Source organism: Triturus cristatus, chromosome 7 (assembly GCF_964204655.1).
Source record: "Triturus cristatus chromosome 7, aTriCri1.1, whole genome shotgun sequence".
NCBI classification, from domain to species: domain Eukaryota; kingdom Metazoa; phylum Chordata; class Amphibia; order Caudata; family Salamandridae; genus Triturus; species Triturus cristatus.
Genome location: NC_140590.1, coordinates 1,744,069,130 through 1,744,081,944, shown reverse-complemented (window position 1 = coordinate 1,744,081,944; position 12,815 = coordinate 1,744,069,130). Strand labels below are relative to the sequence as shown.

At 44.8% G+C, this 12,815-nt stretch overlaps 1 protein-coding gene across 1 annotated transcript in view; it reads right to left on the bottom strand.

Annotated features, from left to right (window-relative positions):
- The window catches only part of LOC146812978 (killer cell lectin-like receptor subfamily B member 1B allele A), a 446,364-nt gene that overhangs the window by 314,750 nt on the left and 118,799 nt on the right, over window positions 1-12,815 (bottom strand). Inside the window, exon 3 of the mRNA XM_085620001.1 lies at window positions 7,422-7,478. Coding sequence (XP_085476127.1) covers window positions 7,422-7,478 — 57 coding nt within the window. The remainder of the gene's footprint in view (window positions 1-7,421; window positions 7,479-12,815) is intronic.

Genomic DNA, 12,815 nt, shown 5'->3' with positions numbered 1-12,815 from the left:
TGGGAGCCCACCGAGCCATTATTCTCTTGAAAGTACAACTCGGAATCAATACAGAGCTCTTGCACTGCCTCACCGGCCTGCGTTCAATTTTAAGTGGAGCACGGTCTGAAATACCGCTAGGTAAATATTCCACTGCTATGTTATCTGGGCAATCTATCACTGGTAGAAATACGTAATCTAATCAGGAAAATCATCTATGAGTCCCAGAGATAAATTAGTATGACCTCTTCGCAGGGTGCCTGGCTCTCCATACGTCTAGGGGGCCCATTGTGAATGATAATTTTGCAAGTGGGGAGAGGTCCTGCTTGGATGTCGGGTGTGTGGGGGACCTGTCCATCGAGGTATATAACATCATTAAAATACCCACCCATTATGTGTATATTTGTGGCCATTTTCAGCATGATAGGACTCTGTGCCTTACACACTCACCTATGGAGCCAGAGGAGGGGTGTGGGGGAGTAGATGCTTAGCACCATCAATGTTTTTCTGGCTCTAGTTCCCAACACATCGATAAATCTGCACATTGGGCCATGCCATGCTCATACTTCCTGGAAGGGGGGATTTTTTTAATGCAAGACTAGCAACCCTTCTCGGTCCTCTGGTATGACCAGAGTGGTCTAATAGAGTGTATTGTCCCCTGTTAAGGCAGGGACAAAGGTAACCGGCCAGGTGAGTTTCTTGAATTACCACCATGACTGGATTTTGTCTCTTGATTCATTAGGCGACCACCTCTCTTTTAATTTTGTTCAACAAGTCACAGATGTTTCATGAAAGGATGAAGAGGTGGGCAATGTTCTCCATCAATAGAGGAACCGCAAGAGCATGGAGTCTGGTAATGCTCCCCTCCCTCTGATGAGGTTCTGCGTCTGTTGTGGCCACTCGTCAGCCGGGTGCCTGCCTTCCTGTTGCATAGTGGGTGAGTGGCATCGATCAAGGGAATGCATCTGCCTTGGCCCAGACCAGGACTGTTGTGCCACTTGTTTTATCTGTTACTCTGGTAGTTGTTTCCAAGGTGGTTTCAAACTTTAAATATAACAGCAACCACAACAACTTGAACATAAAAGTACTGCCTGGGGTGTAAAGGTAACCCATAGTCAAACGCCTTGCTTCACACGCTTCTTCAGTGGGACTGTCTGTCACCTTGTATCACAACTTCCCCCAACATACCATAAGAGAACCAGCGTTTGTGAAGGGGTACCCACCAAGTGACTCTATTCTGCCAAATGCATCTTTTCGAGGATCATTTCCCTAATCTTGCTAGTCAGTTTGATCAATGGTTGTGAATGCGGCTCCCAGCTATCCATTACTCCTTCTCTTCTCCAAACCCATCATGGCTATTAAGATTCTTGCTGATCGATACAGTAATTTTCCAGGTCTTATGTTTGACAGGTGCTGGCCTAGGGGTCTGGAAATTGTCCGTCCCTGCCCAATGAACACAGTTCCACCAGTGTGTTGACCTCCTCCCCCAATTAGGACGGGATCCTGTTCCTCTCTCTGTTTTGTTTATAAGGTGCAGTTGCTGTCTTTGCTTGCCTCTCAAGGTATTTGGACCTGGGTGGTAGGACCACCTGCCAGGTGTCCGATTCTTGGGGTATGTCCATGTTGGCCTATGTTTTCAGATATGGTTTCTCCGTGGCCCATTGCTATGTTTTCTCTTTGTCACTGAAAAGGTATGTTTTGCCCTGGAAAATATTTTTAGTCGGGCTGAGTATAGCTGTATGTAGCTTATTTCGATCACTTTTAATTTCTTCTTCACCTCCGTGAAGGTCCGTCTTTGTTGCTGCACCTGCTGTATGTAATCTGGGAGAAGCATCACCTTACTAGATTCTATCAGCATTGTCTGTTGACTTCTGGCCTCCGCAAGGAAAGCGTCTCTGTCAACATAGTGAAGAAGGTGCAAAATTATCAGCCTTGAGGTTCCCAGTGGCGGCCGGGGAACCAAGGATCTATTTGCCATTTTGATGATTAAGCACAGAGAAAGAACTCCTTCTGGTATCCAGAAGCAAAATCAACGCTGAAATAATTTTCCAGGCAAGCACATTCCAGTCCTTTGGGGACTTCCACAAGTCATACGTTGTTTTGCTGTGAGTGTCCCTCTGTGCTTCCACGTGCTTCTCCAACTGCAGTGCCATCAAGCGTAGTTTCACAAAGTCTTTTTTGAGGGATAATAGACGTCTTCCGATGAGGAGACCCGGGTTTCCACATCTTTCATGTGGTCTGTCACCTTCCAGAGGTCATGGTGTAACATGGAGATTTCCATCCCCACACTAACAATGCAATTTTCCAAGGCCATCCTGAACTCCTTTATGGCCTGTAGGATGGTTCCGGATGGGTTGACGTCCTATGATTGGGACTAGCTATCCATCACTCCTCCCGCTTATCGGGGGCTCCTGTTTGCTGTATTAATCCAGTGGCCCCAGTGAGGGCTTGGCCGCCACTCCTCTCATCATCGATACGAGGGGCTCCACTGTTTCAGAGCCTAATTCACCTGCCGGTCCATTTTTATGTATTTAGGCTGCTGGAGGTACTGTGGAATGCAGTGCGCCTCATCTCTCTGATGCGCTTGATGGTCCCCTTAGTCTCTATTAGTGTGGGAAATGGCGCCTCATATAGCCCCAGTGGGCCAGTTTCATGGAGGGCCGGTGCCACATGCCTGACATGGGTCTCATAGGGGCTCATCTCACCTCCTCCTGTCTCTCCAAGCCACAGTCAATCTTTGGGCTGTCACTGTGGCAGTTCCATTCAGGGTTTGGCAGATCACCTCCCTGAGGGGGCTCGCAGGTCTTTCAGGCCTCTTGGGTTCACCCCCATCTGGTCTCCTTCCTACTTTGGCCCCCAGTTGGCCTCCCTCACTCTGTGTCTCTTGAGGGGCAGGTGCAGCCGCTGGTACGTCGGGGTCTCTAGCTCATGGTCTTCTGTGTGTGTTGTCCCCTTGGTCGGCCAAACCAACTCCTTGTGTTGGGCCTCTACTATTGCCAATCCCTGTTTAGTCCTCTCAACCTCTGGGACCAGGTCTTCTCCCATGCTCTGGGCCCCTGCTCAGGTCTGGGATAGTTCTCGCTGTTCTGGGACGTTTGGTCTACTCAGTTTTAGCGAGGGGACAGGGCCAATTGGGTGGAGGCTCCCAGGTCCTTCAGGATGGGACTGGACCGCAGAGGTTACAGCAGTCAGCCCAGCATGGTCACTCCCCGCTGGGTGATTCTCTCCCTCGAGTGCAGCTTCGTCTCTCCAATGGGAGGAAGGGGGAGATGGGTTTTCCCTCTGTCATCAATGACTTCCACTGCTGGCTGTCGGCCTTCTCCAGCCACGACTGCCTTCACTCCTTTCTTGCCCTCCCTGACTCAGGGACAGGATGGGTTTTGCATTCACACCCTCCCCTCAACTAATGGCAACTGGATGGGCAGGGGGGGCCCGGAAGCCAAATCTGTGTGTTGTCTCAGGCTTATCCCGACAGTTGGTGGATTAATTGAGCCAATGCAGGAGCTCAGCAAAGCTCAACCATCATCTTAGGCCACAACAATCGTGAGTGTTCCTAGGCTCCTCACTCTTCAGTCCATGCTCTAAGCCAGATTCAACAATTTTTTTTGGCCTTTCTTGACACACCTGGGGCCTCAAGAGAGGGGTATACTGTTTCCACAGCTTCACGGCCACCTGGGTACCCAAGAATCACAGTTCTTTGTGGGTTTCATGGTTTCTGGAGCTCTAAACACACCATACAAAGGTCACAGCTGTGGACTGAGACAGCCTTTTGACCTGGGCCGGTGCCCCCTCATGCTCCTGGCTGCTGTTCCTTCTCTCTTTAACTAAAGAAATGGCAGTCACCTACCAGAGGGCTTGCAGCTGCCTTTTAGGGCAACTCCAGAGCTGGTGCACTTCAGGTTTTTGTTATCTTTTCCTTTCCATCATGGCTGTTCCTCCCTTGGTTTCTTGCTGACTTTCCCAATCTAATATTGTTTCCTGTCATGTGGTGTTGAAGTAATTTCCTTTTTCTGTTCTTTTATTATTTAAAGGCTTCAGTCTGTTTAGAGAGTGCGTCACAACAAAGCTGTGTTCCTTCATTTGTTTCCTCTCTCCCTCCATTTTCTGATCCTGACTGTTTGCTTTTCAGACTTTCTGCCCTGTATTCCTGACTCCTGGTTTTCTCCAACCCTGTGAAGGAGTGTTTTTTTAATGTCTTTAGCTTTTCCCTCCTGCGAATGTGGGAGCTTCTCGAGGTCACTTGGATACCACATATTCCAGTGTGTGGTGACAGTGTAACTTCCAGTCACCCTCACCTCAGACAGCAGAAGACCAGGTTCTGTGTTACAAGTAATCATCCAGACCTGAACATTTTCCTGGATGCAAAGATACACCTCCAAAGCTGGCTTTCTGAGTGCTACGTGCTGCTCAGAGGGCTGGTTGTGTCTATATTCAAACACTGAGTATGAAGTTCATATCGAGAGAGGAAAAAAGAAGAAAAAAAAGAAGAAAAATGCTAACTGTGTGGTTGAAACCGATGAAAGGTCGGAGAGTGATCTCCTTATTGGAATAAGACCCTCACACACCTGACAAGTAGGTGTCTTGCTTCATCATCGGGTCTGCTCCTACTCGGGCCGGCGTTGCAATGCCCGATCAGGCACCCATTGAGGGGCCTACTTCTCGGAGATCTTTTTTCCAGAGCCGATAGGTGAAGTGCAGGTGAGGGTCCTAGTGTCAGTACACGTGAAGGTGTTGTGTGCGTTAAAATAGGGAAAAATAATCCAATCCAAAAATAATTTAATGAGTATGGTTACTTCCCTAATTAAAATTAAAATGGCGCGTATCGTCACTTCAATGTTGTGTAGTGATACGCTAAAAAAAGGTTGACATGTTTCTTGCCTATTTATCAAAGTTGATGGCAATTCCTCAGGACCTAGTGATAAACTACCTCCACATTTTTTGGTGGTGGTCACCCAAAGCGAATAGTGAAGGAGCGGCCACCATTACAGCACCCTAAAAAATGTGTAGGGGTGGTTGGTACCTTGGTGTCAACCGGGGTAAGCAATGCTTAACCTGAAATAAAAGACACAGTTAGAACAATAAAAACAAACCATTATAATATGATTTCACTGAAAGTCACTCATCCCAGTACTATAGTTTGTGGTAGTGTAAAAACACATGCATTGGGACTGAGTACAGTGACGTGCTGAAGTGTGATAAAACAGTGGTCAATCAATGGAAGGACACTGCAGTGATGAAACAAACAACAGAAGTATGAAAGAAGAAAACAGGGAAACATCATACTTGAAGCATAAAGATATAGTATCATCAAAGTGAGTCTCACCCTCGTTCAATCCGTGCCGGGCCATAATGGTCCCGGTCTCCGCCAGCACTGCTGTCTAGTGTCATAATATATGATGAAAATACGTTAATGTCAAACCCATAGTAGGGTATAAACAACAGCGGATTCATTCCTAGGACCCAGGTAAAGGTAGTAACTATTGTAAGGGTCACTCGAACTCAATAGTATCGCTGACTATGAAATTGAAACCTCTAAAGACAACCCTGGAACGGTAATGAACTCCATTAAGTGAATTTAGAACTTCAAATACATTGCGTACGTAATGATACCTGGCCAAATGTCCGGACATCTGTGCCAATAAGATCTGAGATAGCCATGGTACCGTGAATACATTACCGAGCAGTCTAGGTATCGTGATGATGCTCGCTTGAAGTTTGAGTCGATTAATATGAACCAGTGACAAGCGGTTATCGCGTGTCTCTTAGTAGAAAAAACCGGTTGATAACCCAAGACAACGATGGGGGATTAAGTGGAATAGTATTACTCACGGTTTTGCAGTTGGATTACAGCGTTAACCCTACCCCTGCGGATCGGCCGGTCCAAGTAGACTGGTGACCGGGGAATTGCTGATAGTGTTTAAAAAGGAAGTAGGACGCAGGATGCGTAATCCGTACTTCCGGGTCGGGTAGTGCAAGGACTAGAGCGCTGCGCATTCAGGAGCGCCATCTTGGGGAAGTGTGAACTGGGCTGGGCAAGAAATGATAATCAAGAAAGGACAGTGAAAGTAAACGCGGTCTCGCTCCATCAAAAAATGTGGAGGTAGTTTATCACTAGGTCCTGAGGAATTGCCATCAACTTTGATAAATAGGCAAGAAACATGTCGACCTTTTTTTAGCGTATCACTACACAACATTGAAGTGACGATACGCGCCATTTTCATTTTAATTAGGGAAGTAACCATACTCATTAAATTATTTTTGGATTGGATTATTTTTCCCTATTTTAACGCACACAACACCTTCACGTGTACTGACACTAGGACCCTCACCTGCACTTCACCTATCGGCTCTGGAAAAAAGATCTCCGAGAAGTAGGCCCCTCAATGGGTGCCTGATCGGGCATTGCAGCGCCGGCCCGAGTAGGAGCAGACCCGATGATGAAGCAAGACACCCACTTGTCAGGTGTCTGAGGGTCTTATTCCAATAAGGAGATCACTCTCCGACCTTTCATCGGTTTCAACCACACAGTTAGCATTTTTCTTCTTTTTTTCGTCTCTCGATAGGAACTTCATACTCAGTGTTTGAATATAGTCTTCTGGGCATGTATGCTGGACCTGATCATAAAAGCCCTTCCTTGACTTCCCCTCATCTTTTTGATTTATTTGGCTGGTTGTGTCTCTCATAAGCCACTATAATATTTCCAGGATCTTAAAGTACAGTCTTGTCTAGGTAGGAAAGAGAATTCCCATGACATCCTAAAACATGACAGATATAAATTGTAAGAAGCTGGGCCAGTGGCTGGTTTCAATGGCAACCACTGTCACCTCTTCTCTGCAACCAGCTGACATTGCCTGGGGCACATAACCATTAATCGAAGAGGAGCTGACTGTGCGCATGTCGTGCTGAGAGCTAATCACCTCGAGCAATGCTGGATAGGAGATAAATATGCACAGCAATGCAAGTACATATGTGATTGTCTCAGCAGCCTTTGCGCTAACGCAACAAATAACTCCATGGATGGTGGTATATGGTGCACAGTGATGATGGTTGGAGAGGGAGAGCTATGGCACTTGGTGCTCTCCCCTACCTGATGAGGATCAGGCCCCTCTTAATGTATTATTTTTTCCTTACTTAAATCTGACTGACAATAGTAGTGGCATTCACAACAGACCTAAAAAGAGATTTGACTCAGGCACAGGTTTCTTTGAAAAAAGAGCTGTGGGGTAAATTATACTTTTCCATTTCTTTTGAACCTTTAAGTTCTGGAAATACAAATTGGGCAAATTCGCGGAATTTCCATGTTCTGATGATACAGGTATCAAAGATCTGACTCTAATTATTAACAGTGTTGTAACAATTAAAAGAGGAATCAACAATGATAAATGATTTTGCTGGAAAAATAAATTCTGTCATTATAAGCTAAAACGTATTGCCCAACTTACCTGATCTGTTGTTCAAATTGCATTGACTTGCTGAGATCTTCTGATTTAACCTAAAGACTGATAAAAGTGAAGATTATGGTAAGAAGCAAATAGATCAATTAGAGAACAAAGTAATTATTCATGTGGCAAGGCAGTAAAGAAGAGTCTGACATTTCAAGAGAATATAATGAAGAATATTTACCTTTAGCAATGCCCGGTGCTGCTTATTAAAGCAACTAACCAAGCATAACTTAATTCTTTACATTTGTCAATTTATTATCCTCATGGGACCACTGTGATATACAGCATATCCTGATTAAACTCAAAACACCAGTATCTGTTGTAACAAAGTTTTTAGTTTATTATGTTGGTTTTGTTATGATGTATTTAATAAGCTAAAGATCCTGCAAAGCATGGTCAAAAGTCATTGCACTAAGTGCACTTGGAACAAGTCCTAACTTTTGGCCATCTCATGAATCTAGTCTCAGTGCCTCCAGATACCAATGCCTGTAGCTGTCCATCCCATGTCCATGTCTTGTGGCTTTAGAAATCTCTGAGAATGATGTTTGGCTATAAAGAGAGGTAAACTTCACGTTTAATCCACTGAACTCAGAAAAGGCCAAGCACTGTAAAATCTAAGGATGAAGGGCTAGTGCACAGCAGTCACATAGAGGCCAAACAATATTAGAAAAACAATGCCATTAATTGATAAACTTTATTAAAGGGAAGTTATGGTATTTACTGAGATAAACAAAAACTCTAAAGATGTATTTCTAACAAAACATAGAAAATTCCCGTCCAGATATTCATTTTTCAGAAATAGTCTGGTTATGGTCAAAAATATATAAATGGTTTGTAAATGGTAACACCAGTATCTTAACTTAACATAACATGGTACCTTTGCCATCATTAATGACATGTCTGACATCTCTGCACAGAAGATTTAAATGAGCATCCCTTTTGGCTATCCCAGCAGATTCTTCGCACAGGCGCTGTTTTTCGGCCAGCATTGGATCGATTGGAAGCAGCCCACAGGTCATGGCCCCAAAGCAAACTGGGCTTAATCTTCAGTTATGGCCAGTAGACTGTGGCCAGTGGGTCTGGGCTTTGACCAGTCTCTGGGATGCATCCCTTTCCCCATTGCCCACTGTGCTCAATCGTTGATTAAGGCCAGTAGACTTGAAACAGGGCCTTAAGTAGATAAGCTTTCTTCTGCTTCTAAAGCTTAACATATGTGTGAAGGAACAGAAGGTTGGTCACCTGAAGGTGGATGTGGGAAATTAATAAAACAACCAACCCAAAACATTTTACTGTCAACAAATTATAATTTAATAAAACACATATCCAAACAAAAACTGATGCTGTTTCCATGGTGATGTCATCAATAAGGTCAATGTTAATCCAACAACCAGTATTATCAGTGCTGTCAATGTCATCTCTTTTGGCATCTATCATGTCTTGTGCGAGGTCATGACTAGCTGCTTTGGCTGGCTAGTTATGCTTTCCAAGGTAGGGGCCTGAATTCCTATTTACCTAACTAGCTTAATTGCCAATCTCAGGGCTTTCTGGCTGGTTTTGTAGTCATAACTTTTCTTTCTGAGTTTATTTTTAACAAATGATAAGCACTTGTGAGTAGAAGAAGCAGTAAGTTACTCTTAACAAAGTGTTTTCAGTGAACCCCCATATCCCCCTTCTTTACAACCTATCCCCAGTTCGGTGCATTTAACCTTCTATGGGTTCAAACTGCATAGGACAAGAGCAGCTAGACATTTGCAGCAGGGGCTGCCCGCAGGGCTGGTCCTCAGCCTCCTGTGCATCCAACCGTCCATGTGTCCTACCCCGTAGGGCATGGTAGGAGCTGTGCACAGTATTGGTTGAGCATAAGTCCTGGCATTTGAACTGGCCTTGTGCTTAATCTCTTGTGCTCCTAATTCCACAGCACACAACCTTTGGCCATTAACAGCAAGGGATGGCCACTGTGCCTGAACTTTCACTGAGCCCTTCACCTGATAAGTTTTCAGATGTTTTGTTATGAACACAACATGTCCAATCCTTCATGGCTCCTAGACAAGCACAGGTATAAGTCAACTTACCAGCTCGAGTGGAAGGAACAGACAGGCTGTGGCCCAAATATCTCTCCCAACTTACCTAGAGACCATGCCTATTAAGTAATCAATTGAATCCTGACAGAAACTTTCTGTCGTATAACCTAAATTTATCAGTGTGCTGTTGGTACCCTGTTCCCAAATGGTGTGCCCACTCAAGAAGCCCACTCTGTTGTTTAAAAGATTTTATTAAAGTATTGTATCCCAATTTTAGTGCAGAATAGCGTACTTGCAGATATAATATATATGTTGAATAATATGAATGCATAACAGGGAAATAGTGAGAGAAAGACAGCATAATACTTGATAGTATTTGATGGATTCCTTTCTCTCAGTCTCTGCTAATGTTTACATCAGTCCTAAAATCTTACCATAGATAAGAGCTTTCATGATTGCACTTAGGTGTAAATGAACACCATTCTTTTTATTCCAGTCCACATCCTGCCTTTTAGTCCTCATCCTGCCTTTGTAGGCAAAGCAAGGTTGCCTGTTCCTCATTGCATATTATATATGAATAGTCTGGCGTATTGAGAACAGCCCAAATGTCTAGGTTGTTCTTCTTGTCTTGTGTCTGAAAACATTTAGGTCCAGATTTATTGAAGTTTTGTGCCAGCACAAAGTGATACAAAGCTATGCAAAGTGTCACAAGTTTATTTACTTTCCAGTACAGAAGGTATGTGGCACTGGCACTGGAAAGGTGCCTTTTCTCAACACAAATTGTTCTGCTTTGCATCATTTTGCGTGAAAGGGGTGTTTCCATTTCTCCAAACAATCAACATATTGAATGTGTGCAATGTACATATACAATGAGTATGATGTTACAGAGTGAGACATGGCATTGGATTGGAACTGGAAGTGAATGCTTCAATACAAATCCTATGCTATGCAGCACACATTAACGTCTGCACCGACTATGGTGCAAAGGATGTGCATCGCACAAGGCAGATTTTTTTAGTACACCTGTGCAGGCCACATAAAATAGCTGTATATGTATGTACTGAACACTTCCCAAGAAGGTCGGTGTCGTCTGGAATAAAGGTTTCACACACTCAGTGTAGTGCAGCATGTAAGTTTCTCGCAAATACAAGAACGCAATAAGTGCTTGTAATTTTCTCAATGTATTTGGAGGCTGCAAAGTGCCACATTTTTGTAGGAAAGGCTGGATAATTTATATCCCAAAAACGTTACATTAAGGAGTGCTATCTTCAACTTATAAAAGTTTATTTTACATCCATGTCAGGCTACGATAGTCATTATACAGTAAAACTTTTCTAGATGCCCATCTAAGACCGTATCAGCGAACATATTATCAATGTCCAACAGCACGTCAGGATTGTCCTGTTGTTTTTCCATTTTTCTTCCTACAAATAACCCTTGTGGGAATCTTGTATACGCATACTGGATACCACTGAATGTAAAGGTTGTTAGTTATTGTGGATAAAGAAACCATTTGAAATGTCAAAATATATTATATATTTCTTCCTAAGTTCGTCATCAGTCTGGTACTGTGATCTTTTTGCACCATGTGTGGGAGTTTACATTTCTACAGTCCAGGACGATTCCATATGAACTGTCAGTCTTAATCAGTGAGGAGAAAAGAGGAGCGTTAATTGTCCATTATCAAGACAATATCACTCCCTAATAGTGTAATGGTGTTGGATTGCTTTTATATCTCAATTTCCCTCTGGCTTCAATGGATATTGAGCCTGTTTCTGTAGTTCATTCACAAGGGGACTTGTTGGAAAGCGTTCCCCGGGGAGGCTGCGGAGTGTGCTCCCGTCCACCCTGGGGCCCACCTTTCCCAGAATTAGGCCAAGCAAGAGCAGAGAGGCCCTGCCTGGCAGGGTCTCGCACCTAGGATCGCACGCACTGCGCTTACTCTCCCTTCGGATAGAGGGACACCACACAGTAGGTCGTTTATAAGGCAATAAGTCTTTATCGGTAGTTGTCAGGGATCTTTATGATCCGGTAAGCAGGTGCCAAAGTAAATGCCACAAGCGGCAGCGATCTTGTGATGAGGGAAAAAGGGGGTAGCGGGACAGTCTTTGAATCAGTGTCTCTGCGAGTTATCCGGCGCCCAGCTCTCAATCCTCGAGCTGAGGGGATGTTGCTTCTCTCGGCGATCTCTACCGATCTTCTTGGAGGAACGGGCCGCGAGTCACTCAGCAGGCACCGGAGGGTCTTAGTTCAGGGAGCCGCGACGGCGTCAGCAGGGCTCAGATGGATCAGAGTTCGGGGAGCCGCGATGGCGTCAGCAGGGCTCAGATGGTTTCCTGTCGCTCAGCCCCTTGATCTGTTCAGATGTGTCCGGGAGGGACTCCAGACGCCCAGCAGGAGAGGCGCCCGCTCACCGGGGGCCTGGTGGCCGATCGAAACCTCCCTCGGGGAAGAGACCAGAGGTGTGACAGAGTCGGCGCCTCTCGGTCTGGTTTGGGGGGGTGTCGTTCTCCCTCGGCCGGGCATGCGTGTTGGGGATCTGTTCGGCCCTCGGGATGTTGGTCCACGGAAGCCGAAAGGCCGTGCCCACGATGTTCGGCGTGTTTGTAGTGTGACTTGCTGGTCGGGAGGGCCCACGCCACGAGGCCGGTCTCACAGGACTCATATGTGACACAGATTCCTTACCTCACCTTGTTCGATTTCCATAAAATGCTGAAGCTTCCTTCAGATCAGACCTTTGTGCATATTTGTCTCTAAGTTCCTCAGGCACTTAAACGGAAAACGTTCCAATTACTATTTTCTCGCCACAAGATATGTTCCTTATATAGGATGGAAGTCAATCATCCTCAGCTAAGATTGTACCATAAACATCCAACAAATGGGACCCTCCAGCTCTATTTCTAGATTATAAACTCTATCATGCAAATTTACATGCCCATCTGGTGCTTCTATCTGAATTTAATAATCCGTAGGATATGTGGCCGGATTCTCCCTAAAGAGTCTGGTGTGTTACTTCTGCAGCGTTGCCTGGAAGAGTTGAGGCCCACATCCCATTCCACAGATTTATTTAATTTTCTCATGCATGTTTATCATTTTTTAATAAACCTGTAACTTTCTTCTTAAAATGAGCATTTGAATCTGTTCGAACCTTCTTCCTTTTTAGCTCTATACTAGGTAGCCTCAAATTGACAGTTTTCAGCTTTCTGATGGATATAATTGTCTTTTCTATAATACTTCATGTTGGGAATGACTGTCTTTGCATCAAATTCCACCAGATTTTTGCCTTCTTTTGCTAAACGCATTTTACTGGCTATAGCACTTTACTCTTGCTAACCAGTGGTAAAGCGTTGTTCTCCCCCTTTAATCATGGTAG